The sequence below is a fragment of the Narcine bancroftii genome, chromosome 2, assembly GCF_036971445.1.
Source record: "Narcine bancroftii isolate sNarBan1 chromosome 2, sNarBan1.hap1, whole genome shotgun sequence".
NCBI lineage: Eukaryota > Metazoa > Chordata > Chondrichthyes > Torpediniformes > Narcinidae > Narcine > Narcine bancroftii.
The window spans coordinates 83,441,590-83,462,528 of NC_091470.1; the positions used below are offsets into that span (position 1 = coordinate 83,441,590).

A 20,939-nucleotide genomic window follows, 5' to 3' on the forward strand; every position below is an offset into this window, starting at 1 on the left:
GAGAGGCATAGGGATAGAGGTGCATAGTTCCTTGGAAGTGGAAACTCAGGTGAATAAGGTGGTGAAGAAGCCAAGATACTGAATACAAAAGTTGAGACCTCATTATATAGCTGTACAAGGGGAAGGGGAGACCAAACTTCTATAATCTGATCATGGCTTTGCTATTCCAAACATTATGCCAGATCATGCTGCCAACCTCCCCAATATCAATCCCTAAAGACATAATGTGAATCTTCTCTAACCTCCTCCCATGACCCATGAGATGTGATGCAATCCAGCCTCATCTTCTGGCACATGATACTTAATTCACCAATCTTCCATCCATAAAGTGGACCAGGCTTCACTAGTCTCAGTACACACATGAAGTCAGCCTCTCCAACATTCCCTTCTTCAGATGATCCTTCTTGATCTCACCGCCCACCAACTTCTCCAGAACCTGATCCGAGCATCTCCAATCTCCTCCACAAAATATTATGCTAACTTTTGATCCCTTCCCTCGAAAACATGTTGTTAATCTCCCCAAGCCCAAACAAAAGAATGCCAGGCTTCCTGCTTCACTCCTTCTGAAACATGATGATGTCTTTCCCAAAACACTATGGTGTTCTGCACCCCATGCTGGGCTCCAACAGCTCCTATAGCCATATCCCTGCAGCCTACAGGTGATGCCCAGCTCAGGTGAGGATCAGATAGCAGAATATTTTATCTGAGAATGTACAATGGTCACTGCCCTGAGTCACAATTGAATATTGACGAGACCAATACCATGGTTGCACAATTAAATTTCTAGGCAATTGCATTTAACCTGCTCACATCCCAAGATGCAATGTTTCATTTTGCCACAAGCCTGAAATATATGAATGAATAACCAAGTTTTCATTTTTTCCCATATTTTGTATATCCCATACCCTCACTAATCCATGCATGTTCTATACTGCTTCATCATCTTTCTGACAGTATGAATTTCAAAGCCACACATGCATTAACAAGTGATTTACAAAGATCTACCATTCTGTCATAATTGTTTATATTCTATAACAATAAACAATAGGTGCTGGAGTAGGCCAATTGGCCCGTTGAGCCAGCACTGCCATTTATCAGATCATGGCTGATCTTTCTCTTTCAATAACTAATCCCAGCCTTATCCCCATAACCCTTAACTCCCTTGCCCACAAGAGCCTTATCCAACTCTCTCTTAAATCTATCCAGTGAATCCGCCCCCACCACCCTCTATGGCAATGCATTCCACAGATCCACAACTCTCTTGGTAAAAAAAATTCTCCTCATTTCTGTCTTCAATGGCCTCCCTGTATTTTTAAAATATGTCCTCTAGTCCTAGTCTCTCCCATCATTAAATCCATTATTAAATAACATGTTCTCTTTCTAAAGTGAATATTATGCATTACTTTAAATCTGGGTCTGAATTCCATATTCTTTTGTTCTTCCAGATTTTTTTTTAGAAAACATGATTATTTTCATCCACTTAACCAAATTTTTACATTTTCCCCTTACAGTTTCTATTCTGATTTACCTACCATTGCTTCTATTTTTTGTGTAACCTACAAATTTGTGATCTGTTCATTTGAGCATCATTAGCACAATTAATAAAAACAGGTCTAGAATAAACACTGGAGCACTTCATAATCAATTCCCAATCACTCACAGAAGGTCATTGTTAATTAACTCTAACAACAACTAATCGACTTAATTTGTTTTCCTTTCTCCAAACTCACCCAAGCTTATCCTGCATTCACCCACATAGTCACTTGACAAAACACACAAATGCTGGAGAAACTGAGTAGGTCACAGTGCCTTTATATAGCAAAGGTGAAGATACATCACCAACATTTCGGGCTGGAGCCCTTTAGGTGTGGGGGAACTTGGCAAAATCATTCTGCAGATGAATTTGAGTGAGGTGCAAGTTGGCCGTGAAGTGGATGAAGTTGACAAGCTCATCATGGGTGCATGTTTGAGTGATTGATTGAAGGGCTTTCACTTAGAACAGAGATTTGGAGGAATTTCTTTCACCAGAGAATGTTGAATTTGAGGAATTTGTCGCCACATGCAGTTGTATTGAATGAAGATCTTTCCGGGACCAATGAAGATCTACCGGGACCAATGCCTGAAGAGGGCGGACAAAATCAGTGAACCGGTGCAGACTCGAAAGGCCAACATGGCCTGTTTCCGCTCCGTAAATGGTTCTATGGTTATGTCAATATGCACCACATCCAGGGTACTTGCCCCATCCACTATATCTAGTCATTGTCTCAAATTCAATCTTCCTTTCTGAAATCAATATCCATCACTTTTAGATTTTGTTTTCTTCACCAAGACAATAAATTTCATCTGCAACTTAAGATAAACACAGATCAGTCAGTAAAAACATTACACGAAAGAAGTGGTAACTTAAATCTGCTGCCATTAAGGGACTGCGAGCTAGTATTTGACTGTTTTTCTGATTGGAGAGAAATGTATAATTAGCAATTCCAGATGACAGGACATTGACTTGTAATAGCTTGTTGAATTACAAATATTTTTGAATTTGTGGGAACATTAAAAAAAACAGTAAGCTTCTCTCCAACTTTCAGATCTCTGTCTATCATTCTCCACGACAGTATGCCTTATCAGTTAGAAATCATATACATATAAAAACTTATGTTTGGCTCTACCCTTCAATATCAAATTGTTAGAGCTGTGATGTTACCTGTATGCGATGCAGATTTCAGAATAGTTAAAGAATGGAAACTAAATTTACTGATAAATACAAAGGGTCGTAGGAAAGTATGCCATGAAGAGAACACCTGGAGACTTCAAAGGAACAAATAAGTGGTAAAATGTGAAAATGTTTGTTGTGTCTTGAACATTAAAACCAAATTATATTATTTAAGTAGTGGGAGATTCCATAATTCTGAGATGCAGCGAGATCTGGATGTCCAAGTGGATGATTCATTAAAGAATAGGATGCCGGTATGAGTAATCATAAAACACTGATGGAATATCTTATTTATTGCCAGGAGCATTAACTTTAAAATGTAGGAAGCTTATGCTTCTCATATTCAGCATTGGTGACATTAGATGTGTACAGAATTGGCAATTTTAAAAATGGAAGTATGTTAATACTTTGGATGCAGCTAAGAGAAGGTTGCTACACTAATACATGTTGTGATTTGATGAGAAGTTAGACAAGCGAGATTTGCATTGCTCAAGTCCAGAAGAGTAAAAGGCCACTTAATGCAAGCATGCGAGATACTGCGTTGACTGGACAGAGTGGATATCACGATGATGTTTCCTTTTGTGCAAGAATCTAGAACTTGGCGTCACTGATTAATAATAATAATCAGAGACCTGCTGCATGGAAAGAGGTTCTTCAGTCAGCCACCTCCATGTCAGCCACCAAGCATATTAATCCCATTTACCAACTTTGAGCATAGAGGTTTCTGTACCATAGCAATTCAAGTGCTCATCTGGATACTTCTTTAATGTCAGAGTATTTGCCTCCATTACCCCCTCAGGGATTGTGTTCCAGGTTTCAACCATCCTCAGGGTAAAAGTTTTTTTCCCTCAGATCCCCTCTAAATCTCTTACCCCTTACAATAAGCCTATGCTCCCTACTTTTAGTCACCTCAGCTAAAGAGAAAGGTTTCTGTCAATCTACCTCATCTATACCAGGTCCCCTTCACCTTCGCCAAGGAAAACATTCCAAGTTTATCCAGCCCCCTCACATAATTGAAACATGATCTCCAGTAAATCTGGTAAATCTCCTCTGCACCCTCACTAATGTAATTGTACCCTTTCCATCATGTGGCAACCAGAAATGTACTCTTACAGAAATGTACACTCTTACATGGAATGAAAGCAAGTGTCCTTCTTGACCGGCATCCCCTGTCATTATTGATCATATGCTTCATTTTTTAGTTAGATTGTAATGCACCCCTAGCCAAGTGGCAAACACCCTTTTTACTTCCAATCTCTTCCCATACCTCATTTGAGGAGCTTTCTTGAAAAGCCTCCCTTCCTTGGTACTGATACAAGGGTCTGTTGGGCTTCTCTGGTTTTCAGCTTTCTAAACCTGCCAAAAATTACCAATTTTTCTTTATCTAACCCTCAATATCCCTTGATATTTAGGATTCCTTGGTGGTTTGCAGACCATCCTTATTCCTTTTCATGATGACCTTAAAACATACAGAGATATGATTCCCCTTGCTAGAAAGCTCTCCACTGATATGTTAAATATTGGTCTGGGTACATTCCCTATGATCAGGTCCAGTGTACCCCTTTTCCAATAGGACTATTGATATGGTGGCTCAAAAGTGTTTTTGGGTGTACTTTCAAAATTATGCTCCCTCTACGCTTTTCACACCAAAAAAAAAAATCCAAGGGATTATGTCTATTATTTCTTACACTTCTCTGCAATTTATCCACTTACAGTATCCATCTCTCCTACTAATGGTTAGGAGCCTGTAAGATACTCCCAGAAAAGTAATCACTTCCTTATTATCCTCATATGGCCTCATTTGCAGTCTTTTGTTGAAGATATTGGTAGTAATCCTTGATCGATTTTGCAATTCCATTTCCTTTTTTACAACCACCCATGCACATTATATCTGATGATTCTACACCCTGGAATGTTGTATTATCAGTCCTGCCCTTCTTTCTTTTTTTTGAAAATTTTATTTATCATTTGTATCAATATAGACAAAAAGAAAATTCGATGAATCAATATTAATCATTTGATCATGCGTAGTGATACAAAAAACTTTTAAATTTTCTCCCCAACACCCCTCTCTCCCAAAAGTCAGAAGAAAGAAAGAAAGAAAGAAAGAAACACCTACTACTACATATACAATAGCATTATCATATACATGTTAATTAATTATTATTAATTTTTAATTGAGAAGGGTGGATAAGGTAGAAAAGGTGGACGGAAACTTATTCATAAAATCCATATATAGTTTCAAAATACTATAAAAATTTTCAACTCAATTTAAACTATATGCAATGTTTTCGAAAGGAATACAATTTTGTATTTTACTGTGCCATCTACTTAAAATACTTCATTATCAACTTTCCATGTAATCGCTATACATTTCTTTGCAACCGCTATTGCTATATTTAAAAATTTTTATTGCCATTTATCCAATTTCAATTTTATATCCTTTTCATATATATCCCCAAGTAAAAAAATTCTTGGATCTTTTTGTATCTTGATCTTCATAATTTGTCCTAATAAGAGACTCAAATCATTCCAAAACCGTTCTACTTTTTCACAAGACCACACTGAATGTAAAAAAGTTCCTATTTCTTTTGTACATTGGAAACTCCTATGGAATAATTAGGATTAAATCCATTTAATTTATATGGAGTATAATATAATTGATGGAGAAAATTATATTGAACCATTTGGTATCAAGCATTAACTGTATTTGTAACACTTTCTTGACACATATTTCCTCTTGAATTTGTATATTTAAATCTTTCTCCCATTGCTTTTTTGATTTATATAAATCATTTTCCTTTGTGGTTTCTTGTAATTTTATATACATATTAGTAATAAATTTCTTGACCATGTGTCTGTTATTATATCTTCAAATTTACTGTTTTGGAAGTCTCAAATCTGTTCCCATTTTCTTTATTAAATATGATTTTAATTGATAATATGCAAAAATTGTTTTTATTATGTATACTGTATTTATCTTTTAATTGGTCAAAAGTTTTAAAAAATCCTAAAAAATTATCTTTTATCCTGTATACCTTTACTAGACCAATTATCAAATAAAGAATTATTTAAAGTAAAAGGAAGAAGTTGATTTTGTGTTAACAACATTTTTGGTAATTGATAGTTTTTAGTTCCTCTCTCAATATGGATTCCATTCCATATTTTTAATAAATGTTTTAAAACCAATGTCCCCTTAGTATCCTCATCTGAAATCTTTCTGCCACCTTTTTCTTTTCAAGCATCACCCTGTTCTCATCTCTCTTTCTCAGGCAATGAATCTGCAAACACTTTTGCTTCATTGAAAAGAATCTATTTTTTTTCCTTCAGGAACAAAAATCTTCAATACTGCCAGGTACCTTAAAACAAAAGTATAACCTTTTTTCCAGAACACATTTTTAACAGCACTGAATTTTTTTTTCAACAAATCAAGGTAAAAGAAGATCTTATTTCCACTGTAAATTAACGGTGATTGTCTCCCTTTTGCTTGTTTCACTGCCAGTTCCAGGATATTTTCCCTCACTTTGTAGCGAAGTAACTTGACCAGTATCGAATGTGGTTTTTGATCTGGCTGCAGTTTTGGTTGTAATGCTCTATGGGTTCTTTCAATCTCAATATCTCCTTGAAATTCAATTACCCCCAAAAATTGTGGGATCCAACGTTGCAAAAATCTCTTCGTGTCTTGTTCTTCACCTTCTTTAAGTCCAACAATTTTTATATTATTTCTTCTACTGAAATTTTCTAACACATCAATTTTTTTGAGTTAGTTGTTCTTTTGTTGCAGCCGCTTCTGCTTGAACTTTTTTCATTTGTTCTTTAACATTTTGAATCTCAAATTCATTCCTTTTAATTTTTTTCTTCCACCACTTCAAATTTTCTATCCATTTATGACAACATTTTTTCCACCTTTTTTTGTATAACCCTTATTTTCAACTATACTCTCATTTCATTTTTTAAACTTCCATTGTCAATTGCACCAGAGATTGCTGAAAAGTATCTATATATTTCTTCATTTCTGTTGTAGATATACAAGTCTCTTTTATTTTAGTCAAAATTCTGTTCTACACACATTTCCGCTTCTTGTTCTTAATCGCTGGAGCTGGAGGCTTCTTGAGCCTTTTTTAAAATTGTCTCTGCTTTTTTCTGTGCTCTGCGCATGCGCAGAGTGACTTCTTTCTCCGTGGCAGGTGACCATTATCGGGGGAGATCTTGCACAACAATGTCCAAGGTTCTCCCCAGCTCCAGGCTTATCCCCATGGGCTCCTACCTTCCGGACAGTTCCAGGATCCTTCTTCAAGGTAGGCTTCTCTTCCTTGTCTGTTTCCATTTCTTGCTCAATTTCTTGATAGTAATTGTTTTATCCTTCTTAGGTGACATTCTGGGTTGTTCTGTAGGCTTTCTTTCTATTCTTTTTTTAAAATCACCTCAGCCTTTTTAACTCTTTTTTTGAAACTTTTACGGAGAGAGAAGGGATTCCAAGTCTAGCCCCATGTCATCATGTGGCACACCCCCAATCCTGCCCTTCTTTCAACCATGTCTCTGCGATTATAACAATTTCATATTCCTATGTGGTGATCCATATTCTAACTGTATGCATACATGAAGAAGGTAGGGCCACTTAAGGATAATGCAGCATGTGCCTGGAGGTGGAAGAGGCACTAGATGAATACTTTGCTTGCGTACTCACCAGAGAAAAAGACCTTGGTCAAGGTGAGAAAAGAATAGAACAAGCTTATGTGCTGGACCATATTGAGATTAAGAAAGAGGAAAGAGTTTTTTGATAAGTCCCCAGGTCCAGATGAGATAATATTCCAGGTTACTAAGGGAAGAGATTGCTGGAGAGTTGGCAATGATCTTTGCATCCTCCTTGGCTACAGGGAGGTGTCGGAGGATTGGAGAATGGCAAATGTGGTCTGCTCATTTAAAAATGGTAATAGGGATAATCCTTGGAAATACAGACCAGTGATTCTTACATCCGGGGTGTACAAACTATTGGAGAGGATTTTTAAGGACAGAATTTATGAGCATTTAAGGAAGTACAGTGTAACTGAGTTTTTTTTTGAGGATGTAACAAAAGAAATCGATGAAGGTAGGGTGGTAGATTTGTGCATATTGAGTTTTGTAAGGCATTTGACAAGGTCCCCCATGAGAGACTCATTCAGAAAGTCATGAGGCATGGGAACCATGGAGCCTTGTCTGTGTGGATTCAGAATTGACTTTCCTGTAGAAAGCAGAATAGTAGTGGACAGATTCTACCTGGAGGTCAGTGACTAGTGAAGTTCCGCAGGAATCTGTTCTGGACCCCTGGTCTTTGTGATTTTTATAAATGACCTGGGTGAGAGGTGTTGTGGATAGTGTTGAAGGTTGTTCCAGGTTATAACAGAATGCAGAGTTGGGCAGAAAAGTGGGAGATGGCGTTCAATGCAGATAAGTGTGAGCTGATGCATTTTGAAAGGTCAAACTTGAAAGCATAGTACATGGTTAATGATAGGATACATAACAGTGTGAAAAAACAGAGGGACCTTGGGGTCTAAATTCATAGATCTCTCAAGGTTGCTGCACATTTTGATAGAAGAGTTAAGAAGGCCGATGATATGCTGGTTGGGGGATTGAGTTTAGTAGTTGTGAGGTAATATTGCAGCTCTATAAATTTCTGGTGAAACCACACTTGGAATATTGTGTTTAGTTCTGGTCACCTCATTACAGGAAAGATGTGGAAGCCATGGAGAAGATACAGAGGAGAGATACAGCACTGAACAGGTCCTTTCAGATTGTTCAGGTTATGATCAGATCAGTTATATTAAATGGTGGATCAGACTTGAGGGAACCATATAGATACTTTTGTTTCTAATTCTTACGTTTTAACTGAATACTTAATGAATATTCCTTTGTGCCAAGAGAAGGAAAGAAAACATTTTCAATTTAGTTATGCAATCAATCAAAATAACAAAAAAGTCACAATTATTTAATATGAACACATCCTAATATTGGAAAGATTTGGAGTCCAGACATGGTTATGTACGTGTCCGCTCACACGGGCCAGTAGTCTACCCTTGTAAAGCTTACTTGTAGGGGGTTATCATAGGGCAAGAAATGCTGTTGCACTGCAAAATGCAATTTAGATATTCTTCTTAAGCATGAAATTCACGAAGTTGTGTTTATTTAAGGAAGAAGCTGGAGCTGCCAAGACTATTCAAAGACTTTCAATGGTGTTGAATCTATCACAACACAGAAAGAAAGAAGTATGCGATTCTTCTTTCTGTTTAAACATACATTTGTAACAAAGTAAACAAAAAGCTTTTGGTTGCCACAAATATACTGAAGACCCTGATGGCTTTCCCTTCCTTGGATCTTGCATATTATAATTTGAGAATGAGGAACAAAATTAGGACAGTCAATCTACTTAACAGGCATATTATTTTTAAATGGCTGACAATATGGGAAATACGTTAGTAAAAAGAAGAGACAATTTCTGGTTCTGCAAGACTTATGGAGATGCATTTCTTTAGAAAAATAACAGGATAAAACTCCTGTGCTAATAAGGAAATCAGTAACTCAATTTGAACAACTGATTTAACTAACTAAACCAGATTGATTTTCATTCATTCAAAAATAATATTTTCAGTATGATTTCCCAAATAGTTTTCCAGAAGTTCATTTGACAGAGATCTTCATTGATCAGCTTTCAGAGGTCTCGGTGGATAATTATGACCTCCGATAACTACAGCTTTATAAACTATGAAGTTAATATAAGAACAGAATTACCTGACTAACCTGGAATACAATTAACTGTAAATTTCTCAGACAAGTTGCTTCAAGGGGATGACCATTCTGTTAATATGTATATCAACATAGATTTAGTCAGGGAAAGACCTTGCATCTGTGTATTTAGGAAGCTGTTGTATTTTGAGCTCGTAGTTCACTATTGATGAAAATAAACAGTTTCTCAGTATGGTATGTTATGTTGCACTCCTGAGACTTGCGGCCTAGAATCTGGGGGGTAGCCAAGTGAGGGGTGGCATCAGAGAACATAGCCTGTGTGGAAACAATTTCTACTTTTGTTCCAGGTAAGAATTTTAAAAAACTGGCATTAAAAAATTAAGTTATTTGGAGAAATGGAAAAAATTGCTTGCTGCATATTATGCCAGATCAGGCACTAGATCACTAGGGCCAGAAAACATGAAGGTGACGTTCTAACTTGAGAATGTGAACTAAGAGTTCACCAACTGAATCTGCATCATCTGTAATAATAGGATACTTTACAATTATTGTCCAGTTATTTATCCCATGTGCACAAGCATTGCTTTTTACACCTGCATGGCTCCTGTGCACTTTTGCCACCAATTCCCTCCACGGTGATCATTTGTTTAATCTGGTTTCAACAACTTTCTGGTTCCTTCCAAATCGCTAAAGTGATCTTATAGTAATTACTATAAGCTTACTACATGTAAATTGGCTGTATGCTTATTGTACTTTCAGGTATGTACACCGTTTGTTTTGAACACATTCAAAGATCAAAAAAGCTGTCAGAAAAGAGCAAGTCTTGGTTTTTCTTTTTTCTGTTTTTCCTTCACACAATTGAATTTAAGAATGTTGGGGAAATTAGTATTTGCTGTACCAGTTTCCAGTGAAAAAGATTTTTTGGGCAAATATCAAGACTGTTTGATATAATACCTATTATCCAAAAAGGTTAACATACCATGGATACATTTTTTCATCATTGTGGTACTGAGAGTCTGCAGCAGGCCCCAGAGGTGCATTTAATAGCTAATACCTATACAATCATCATTCTAAATCATTAGAGCTTGATAAGAAGGAGCCTTTACCTGAGACTATTTTTAATATTATTTATGGAATACATTTTCTATGTCACTCTGCCTTGTTAAATATGTTCATATTTTATTAGAAATAAAGATAATAAGTGAAAAGGAAACAGAAAAGATTTCCAATGTCCTTAGAGTAGTCTTAGATTAGCAGAATCTCATACATACTTGTCCGGTAGCATCTCTTTGTATTCTAATCTTTGCTTTATTATCCATCCTGTTAAATACAATAAGTGATATTCTCATTAGCTTCTTGTACAAGTCTTCCAATACACATTTCAGCCATCTAGTTTCACTTTTTCTGCAATTTGTCATACATAAAATACAACTTCAAATTTCAGTTTAGTATCATTTTCTGATCACCTCAAAACACTTTTTAAAACATATTCCACAAATTTAAGGCTTCCAGTGGAAATTACATACAAAGGCATATCAAATTATTATAAATTTAGAAATAAATTGTTGAAAATGTGAAAACAAGAGTGGGCAAAAGTTATTCAGCCTCTCAAGACTTGTTTCACATCCACATCAGTTATTTTTTCCTGTCCACATTCTTTGTTTCCCTTTGTGTCCAGAAGTTCATTACTCCACAAATTTAAATAAATTATTCATAGTTCTCTGATGCAAAACATTCCATTTCAACTTCTATTCCTTTGCTTTGTGGTCTGGTAAAAATGAACAATATTAATCTGGTCAAGTAACTTTCCTCCTGATTAGATAATGCTGCTTTACATCTCATTTTTTCTTCCATTTCTAAAAAATATTTCCATTTCAGGCATTTCATATTTTTTTTTTTTTTTTTACATGGGTTTAAAATCTGATTTTAAGCAATAAGAAAGAAGAAAAACTCTAGAATGATTTGAGTACAAATATTTTCTAAGGTGGTGCTTAAACATCCCCAGGACAGATTTTAAAAAAAATCCTAATTAAATGAACTCGGAATGCTGATCTCTGAAAACGGACAGGTCCAGGATTTATTGGGAGCCACAGAGTAAACAGAATTGCTTCTCTTCATCCCTTGAAGATAATGTGCTCCAATTTTCTCCTGCAAACTGCTGCCTACCCACAGGAGAAAATCAGTTCACAGTTGTGAAGAGAATACGTGAGAACATGGAATATTACAGCAGAGATAAGGCTCTTCAGCCCACCTATATAAACCAACTCAACAATGTAAATCGTGCCTTCCTCACTCCCATAACCCTCTATTTTTCTTGCATCCATGTGCCTTTCTAAGAATCTTTTAAATGTCCCAAGTAAGCCTTCACCACCACCCCAACAATGCATTCTATGCACCCACTACATTCAATGTGTATGTCTTCCCAAAACTTTCCTCGCCTCACCTAATACACATGTCCCCTGGTATTTGTACTGTCACCCTGGGAAAAAGGTGCTGGTTATCCATCCTATCTGTGCCACCTCCCATCCTTCTTCACTTCCTAGCTCCGTTAACCTTGTCTCATAACACATGTTCTCCAATCCAGGCAACATTCTTGTAAATATTCGCTGCACCCTCTCTAAAGCTTCCATATCCTTCTTGCAATGAAGCTATCTCAACTGAACACTACATTCCAAGTATGGTGAAATCAGAGTTTGCCATTCACCAATCTTCCAGTACCTCCACTGGATCACTCTTGTCATCCTTCTGTTCTTCATACATGCTTAGAATGCCTTAGGCTTTTCCTTAATCCTACTTGCTAAGACCTTCTCGTGCCCCCTTCTAGCTCTCCTTAGTCCTTTTGAGGTCCTTCCTGGGATCCAAATAATTCTCATGAGTCCTTCCTGACTTTTGTGTACTAATGACTTCCTCATCTGAGATCAGTCAGTACAAATTGGAAACAATGTATCCTCCTCACTATCAGCACTGGTGCACATCAACCAAGGATGCACGCTTAGCCCACTGCTCTACTCTCAATACACCCATGGCCGTGTGGCCAGGCACAATTCCAATGCTATCTACAAATTCGCCAATGACACCAGAATCACAAACAATAATGAGGAAGCATATAGGAGGAAGCTAGATCAGCTTGTTAAGTGGCGTTCCACCAACAAACCTTGCATTCAATGTTAGCAAAACCAAGGAGATGATTGTGGACTTCAGGAGGAAGACACGATCTAGTCCTCATCAAGGGCTCAGTAGTGAACTTCAAATTCCTGGGTGTCTGCATCTCTGAGCATCTGTCCTGGAGCCTCCATGTTGATGCAATCATACTTTGTCAGGTGTTTGAGATTCGGTATGTAACCAAACACTCTCAAGGGCTATTTGGAGGCCTATAAACTACTCCCAATGCAGAGATCACTCCCTTCCTGTTTTTAACTCCCATTCACACTGACTCAATAGAGAATCCCTCCACAACATCCTCCCTTTCTGCAGCTGTGATACTATCACTGATTAGTAATGGCATTACCGGTATCTGCATCAGTCAAACCTGTTCTTGCATCAGCATTGTAATGGGGACAGCATCATAATTTCACATACTGATCCATGCTCCAAGTTCATCTCCCTTACTCCTATTACTTTTTGCAGTGAAGTAAGCAATGAGAGATTATTCAGGAGGAATCGACATAGATACATCAGCGACACGGTTAGTGTAGCAGTTACAGCACTATTTGCAAGGAGTTTGTATGTTCTCCCCAAGTCTGCGTGGGTTTTCTCTGGGTGCTCTGGCTTCCTCCCACTGTTCAAAACTTACATGGGGTTGTAGGTCAATTGGGTGTGATTGAGCAGCACAACCTCATGGGCTGAAAGGGTCTGTTATGGTGCTGTATGTCTAAATTTAAAATTTAATTCAAATGAGAACCAGTCTTCATAGAACCTGTTCCAATGTAATATTACAAGCAGTAATCATTGTAAAAATTAACAAGGAAGTTTTGTAAACAAACAGCACTATCCACAGAGCACAGAGATGTAGTTTGCAGAGTAACAGGCCGGTGACATGTTCTCATATGCTACAGCCAAAAGTGGGATTTACATCATTGGTATACATTAAGCTTGGCTTCATATACCTCCAGCTTAGTTATTTTGCACCACTGTAATTGAGATCAAGGAAACTTCCAGACTAATTTTGTTTTCAGTATGCTAGCTCTGTCTATGAATATTTGGGATATTTATACTAAGAGAGTCATTAATTTTGGGTCCCTGGATTCTTTCTCTTGAGAAGCTGTAAGGCCATCCATGTGAATTATCTTATTCCAGCAAGGGTATTTGAATTTTCAGAGATGTCTTGTGAGTTACAGTGTACTCCTATCGTAAATTTGTAATGTGAAAGAACCATTTGTCAGATTCAAAAACTAACTAACTGTAGTTATTGCAATTAAATTGAATCACCTGCTGTTATCTTTGTTCTTATGAGTGTAAAAACTTAATATACATTAAATTGGAGATTTTCCAAGAGAACACATGCTTGTCACGATGACAAGCTTCCGCCTTCGAATGACTGAATACACAGTCACAACAGTATAAAACTAATTACACATTGGATAGATGGCCACTCTCACACCACCATTCCCAAGAGTCATAAGATACAGTATACATCTCTTTTAAGAGACTATTAGATAGGTGCATGGAACTGAGAAAAATGGAAGGTTATGCAGTAGGAAAATTCTGGTGTTACGAATCCAAAGGACTCAAAAACCAGCAGCCACAGAAATTCACCAAGACAAGGGCTACTTAAATAAAACTGGTTTTATTTTCTTAATACATAACAATATCAATAATTAACTTATAACTATTGTTACGAGCCCAGAGGACCCCCAAACCCAGTAGCAATAACAATTCACCAAGACAAATGGTGACTTAAACAAAAGTTGCTTTAAACATGAAAACAGGATCAAACTCTAACTTATTACTATGAACTTAACCCCCTTCTAATTCTAAGCACACATGTATGTAGTGTATGTACAAGTTCAGAAAAATTCTTTGATTCACAGTCCAATCTCACTTCTCACTCCTCTAAGTTCATTAGTATCGGGCAATTCTTATACTGTGCACAGAATTTAACATTTATGAATTTCACCAGGCTTTGGTTACCACTCAGGAAAGTTCTTGTCAGTTTTCAGAGAGAGATTTGTTGCTCGTTGGACACAAACTGATTCCTTCCGATCAGCCACTTGTGTCTTACCGAAGAAACTTGCCCCATCAGGGTTTTTCAGATGATAACCTCTTTCTTTCAGGTCACCACAGAGTTCCTTTTCTGTTTCCCTTATTTCAAGGGAAACATTATACAGACAGCCATCTCCTCTTGTATAGACCACAAGGGCTTTGAACAGGTTGAACTAAGAACTCACAACCCATCTTCAAAATGGGGTTTTCCATAAGCTTGCCAGCTTGCTATGTTCCAGTCCCAGCTGCTGCTGCTGAACTGTAAAACTGTGGAACTGAATTCTCTCTCTCTCTCTCTCAGAAAAAACACATGACCCATTCAGAAAGACTGCGACACTGGACCCAATCTTCCAACCCCGTTCATTTGTTGCTTTCCAAAACAATAATCCATGACTCCACAGCATGTCCAATTGACACCTACTTGTGAAGTCCTTATAGGCATTCTTTAAAGTTTTTGTAAAGGCACTCTGAGTCTGGAGTGTCTGGCTTGAGCAGAGCTCTGGCATTTTAAATGAGATCTGTGTTGTGAAGTGCTCATATCTTTTTGTGACCCAACTAAAAAAACCCACAAGTTAATCTCCTTTAAAACATATCTATATACAATATAAAATATAATGTAATCTGTCACATTGTTAACTTAACTTAACCCCCTTCTAATTCTAAGCACAACTGTATATAATGTTTATGTGTTCAGGAAAGGCTCTGGTGCTTTAACTTAAGTTGTTACCACTTAGAAAGATCATTGTTTGTTTCAGAGAGATAATCGTTGTTCATTGGACACACAAACTGATCTTCAATCAACAACTGAAATGTCTTAATGAAGAAATTTCGGTTTTTCCAAAAGATATCCGCTTCTTCCAGGTTACCACAGGAGTGCTTCTTTTCCCCCTATTTCAGGAGAAACACAATAACCAGCTGCAACCTCTGCAATTGATTAAGAAGATTTAGAATAGGCTGAACTCAGAACTCAAAACCTGTCTTGAAATGGGGTCTTGCAGCAGGTTTGCCAACTTGCAGCCTTCACACAAACTGTTGCAGAATACAATGGATGTCTTATTTCCGTTTGCAAAACCATGTGGCCCCTCTAAGGACAACAAACTCCAACCGGACATTTAAAAATTTGCACCAGTTTAAAAGCAAAAGAGTTATCTGCTCTTGAGCCCAGAAACTGTTCAAACATGTTGGTCCATTAACATCTACTTTTGAAACTATCACAAGCACTTCCATTGTCTCTGCAAAGCCAAATGTGCACAAAGTCTATCCTTGCATATTTCTTGCATGGCAAATGAGATGTTTGTTAGTGAAATGTGACCTAACAACTAAACCTCAAAATCTTACCCCCTTTAAGATACATTTTATCATAATTTTATTAACTTATTCTGTAAATCTGGGCAGTTGGTAGACAATAGAGAATAGGTGCTGGAGTAGGCCAATTAGCCTTCAAAGCCAGCACCGCCATTTATCGGATCATGGCTGACCTTTCCCTTTCAATAATCAATCCCAGCCTTATCCCCATAACCCTCAACTCCCTTGCCCACAAGAGCCTTATCCAACTCTCTCTTAAATCTATCCAATGAATCTGTCCCCACTGCCCTCTGTGGCAATGCATTCTACAGACCCACAACTCTCTGGGTAAATTTTTTTTTCCTCATTTCTGTGTTAAATGGCCTTCCCTGTATTCTTAAACTATGCCCTCTAGTCCTACTCTTAAACTATGCCCTCTAGTCCTACTCTTAAACTATGCCCTCTAGTCCTACTCTCACCTATCATTGGGAACATGTGCTCTGATTTCACCCTGTCAAGCCCTTTGATAATCCTAAATACCTCAATCATGTCTCCCCTCATCCTTCTAAACTCTACTGCATATAATCTAAGCCTTTCTAACCTATCCACGTATGACAATCCTGCCATCCCGGGAACTAACGTTGTAAACCTGCGCTGCACTGCCTCTATAGCAAATATGTCCTTTCTTAAATATGGGGACCAGAACTGGACGCAATACTCCAGGTGAGGTCTTACCAGGGCCCTGTACAACTTCAGGAAGGTTTCTCTACTCCTATACTCCAATCCCCTCTTTATGAAAGCCAACATACCATTCACCTTCTTCACCGTTTGCTGAACCTGCATGCTAGTTTTCAATGATGAGTGAACAAGTACACCCAGATCCCTTTATATTACCCCACTCCTTAGCTTAACACCATTTAAATAATATTCTGCTCTCTTGTTTCTGCCTCCAAAATGGGCAACCTCGAATTTACTCACATTAAACTTCATCCGCCCAGTCCCCTAAACTATCCAAGTCCCCTTGCAATTTCCTGACATCCTCCTCGCTTTTTACACTAGTTTAGTGTCATCCGCAAATTTGCATTTGTAATTTTTAATCCCCTCATCCAAATCATTTACATAAACGACAAACAACTGAGGGCCCATCACTGACCCCTGCGGGACCCCACTCATCACATCCTGCCATCCAGAAAATGACTCATTTATCCCAACCAATTATCTATCCATGATAGCACCCTAACCCCGATACCATGCTCCTTGATTTTGCAAACTAGCCTCCTATGTGAGACTTTATCGAAGGCTTTCTGAAAGTCCAAGTACACCACATCCACTGGTTCTTCTGAGTCCACCCTCCATGTTACATCCTCGAAAAATTCCAGGAGATTAGTCAAGCAAGATTTTCCTTTAAGGAACCCATGCTGACTAGCACCAATACTATTATTCCTTCTTAAGTATTTTGATATTTCTCCTTTAATGATGGATTCCAATATCTTCCCCACCACCAACGTCAGACTGACCGGTCTATAATTTTCTGCATTCTCTCTACCTCCCTTCTTAAAAAGTGGTACAACATCGACCACTCTCCAGTCTGCAGGCACCTCTCCCGAATCTATAGAACTTTGGAAAATGTCAACTAGTGCTTCCACAATTTCCAGAGCAACTTCTCTAAGCACCCTGGGATGCAGGGCCTCAGGCCCAGGGGACATCAGGCCTCAGTTCTAACAATTTGCTCACAACCACCTGCTTCTGGATCTGAATATCCATTAAATTCTCAGTTTCCTTCGGTAATTTCACCAAGTCCTTAGATACTGCTTGACCCCTACCCCTATTCTGATCATAATCTATATCCTCCTTGGTGAAAACAGATGCAAAGTAATTGTTAAATTCCTCAGCCATCTCCATGTCCCCATTGATAATTTCACTTTTCTCCATTTTCAAGGGCCCAATTTTGGCCCTAACCAATTTCTTCCTTTTAACATTCCTGAAGAAGCTTTTGCTATCCCATTTTATATTACTTGCCAATTTGTCCTGGTACTTCATTTTCCCCTCCTGAATGACTTTCTTAGTTTCTCTCTGTTGGTTTTTAAAGGCCTCCCAGTACTCTAACCTCCCACTCTGCTTTGCCATCTTATACTTATTTCTTTTAGACCTGATACTGCACTTGATCTCCTTTGTTAGCCACGGCTGCCATTTGCTCTTCGAAGAGCCTTTCCTCCTCTTTGGGATGAATATATTCTGAATCCTCTGAAAAATGTCTAGAAATACCTGCCATTTTTGCCCAGTTGTCCTCCCAGCTAGAATGTCCTTCCATTTTATTTTGGCTAGCTCCTCCCTCATAGCTGTATAATCACCCTTATTTAGCTGTAGCACTAATGTTTCTGACTTCCTTCCCTTCTCCCTTTCCATTTGCAGATTAAAAGTAATCATATTATGGTCACTATTACCTAATGGGATCCCGACCTCAAGGTTCCTTATTAACTCCACATCATTGCACAGTATCAAGTCCAGAATCTACTTCCCCCAGTAGGTTCCGTCACAAGCTGCTCTAAGAATGTATCTCGGAGACATTCAATAAACTCATTCTCTAGCTTTCCCACACCGACTTGATTTTCCCAGTCCACTTGCAAGTTGAAGTCACCCATAACTACTATATCATTACCACTCTGACATGCCATTTTTAATTCTTTATTTATACTGATTCCCACATCAGAGCCACTGTTTGGAGGTCTGTATATAACCCCCATTATGCTTCTTTTGCCTTTTCAATTTCTCAACTCTATCCAAACAGACTCTTCTCCACCTAATTCAATGTCTTTCCTTTCCTTCGCCTGAATTTCATTCTTCACCAACAGAGCCACTCCACCTCCTCTACCTAACTTTCTGTCTTTTCAATAGGACGTATATCCTGGAACATTAATTTTCCAATCCTGTCCCTCCTGCAGCCATGTCTCCATTACTCCAATAACATAGAATAAGTTGCAATAAAAACATAATGCTGGAGAAACTCAGCAAGTCAAACAATGTACCTTATATAGCAAAGATAAAAATACATAACCAAAATTTCGAGCTTGAGCCCTTCATCAAGATATAACACCTTGGTGGGGGGGGGGGGGGGTGGCAAGATGGCGTAAGGAACAGACGTGCCTTCCAGTCCTCTCCTGACTCTAACTTATTATTTTGTCTTTAAGTGCCCGTTAAAACTTTTTTAAAAGTTTATAAATAGTATGAGGTGTTGAATTAATACCTAATGGTACATTTGTTAAAAAAAAAGTAAAAGGAAACATCAACAGATTGTTAAAAAATTATATTTTCCGAAATTATCTGAGCCTGCTTGTTTACAAAAAGCCACGACTCAGCGTGAAATGGATCCAGGAAAAGAAGCGAAGAATTTGGCATTGGAATTCCGCTCTGAATCCGAAGGTCTTTCTGAAGGTCGTTCTCAGCAGCCTTTAGAACAAAGGGCTGGCCAGGTCCCAGTATTTCAAACAACGTCTACTGTGAGTGCTGTTACTGAGACTTTGACTGCTGAATTAGCTGGGGCACCACCAGTTGGAGAGTTAAAGAGTTGTCATTTGACTGCTACACCACCAGTTACAACAGCTCTTCCAGATATTGACGTAACAAAGCTTTTAAAGGAGGTTTGGATCAAAGATAACCCTGATCATCAGCCTCCTGACATTTCTGGGGGGTCTGTGGCAGGGGCTCTTACACGGAGTCAAACTGCAAGAAAAGCTACTAAATTAAAAGAAGGGATAGAAGGTCCTCTGATTCCACAAGAACAGCAGGATCCCACCATGTCTGGATCTACTGATGTTGATATACTTTTCAAGAGTCTTGAACATAAGATATTTTCTTCAATGATGCATTTAGGTGATTCTATGAATAATCTTACTTCTAAGATTATTGCATTGGTGGATGTCAATACTCAACAGATGGCTGATTATGGAGCTTTTAAAGTCGAAACTATTGAAAGACTTGAGATGTGTGATCAAGGATTATCTGATGTACAAGATCAATTGCAAGATGTGAATAAAACAATTGAAACGCTACAGATTCAGAATAAAAAATTAGCAAAAAAGGTTGATTATTTGGAGAACCAATCCAGACGGAATAATGTGAAAATTGTCGGCTTGCCAGAAGGCATAGAAGGGCCAGATCCAAGAAAAATTTTCACTGAATGGATTCCACAAGTGTTGGGACAAGATAAGTTTCCTGAAGGTTTAATATTGGAACGGGCTCATAGAGCTTTGAGAAGGAGACCTTTTTCAGGACAGAATCCAAGACCTGTTCTGGTTCGCTGTTTAAATTACTGTGATAGAGAGACTATTTTACGTATGGCTATTAGAAATGCACAGCAAAATAGATCTCCTTTGATGGTTCAGAGTAATCGTGTTTTCTTCTATCCGGATTTGAGTCAGGAAATTATGTTTCAACGACGTGAATTTAATTCTGTGAAAGAATTATTGTGGAAAAAAGGATATAAGGCAACATTTAGATACCCTGTGGTACTGAAGATTTTTCAGGATGGATATCAACCAAAGTTCTTTGATAATCCTAAAGAAGCTATGGATTTTGCTCAGTCTTTACCAATTACGCAATTCCAGGAACGACGTAGTCCTCCATGGTCTTCAAAGAGGGCAGAGCTGCAAGAAGGGAATCTGATTTCTGGAAGAAATGGAAGAAATGGTGGTCGCAATGGCAAAGTTGATTAAAAAAAAAAATAAAAAATTTTTTTTATTATTTTTTGTTGAGAAGATTTCAAATAGTGGTGGGAGTTGGGAGAGGGAACTGGGTGGGCACCAATTTCCAGAAGTCATCAGCTGCGTGTGAGTTATCTCACACCCAATATTTTGGGGGAGTTACCGCATTAGGCGGTTTAAACAGGAGGAGGTAATTGTGACCTCCGACCTGTTTTTTTTTTTCTTTTTAATTTTTGGGTTAGGGAGTGAAGCTTTTTTTTAATTATCTTTTTTAAATAATTATTTTTTTTATATATACAACTTTTTTTTAGTTATTGGTTGTA

The 20,939-nt window shown here is 37.9% G+C and overlaps 1 protein-coding gene across 8 annotated transcripts in view; it reads right to left on the bottom strand.

Annotated features, from left to right (window-relative positions):
- Window positions 1-20,939, bottom strand: part of LOC138753842 (coiled-coil domain-containing protein 9-like) — a 299,921-nt gene that overhangs the window by 44,428 nt on the left and 234,554 nt on the right. For 7 of the 8 annotated variants that reach the window (XM_069917295.1, XM_069917298.1, XM_069917301.1 and 4 more), the window contains one exon: window positions 10,702-10,750. In XM_069917295.1, the coding sequence (XP_069773396.1) occupies window positions 10,702-10,750 (49 nt within the window). Of the gene's footprint in view, window positions 1-1,704; window positions 2,350-10,701; window positions 10,751-20,939 lie in introns of those variants that run through there. The other variant, XM_069917300.1, reaches the window with a different exon arrangement.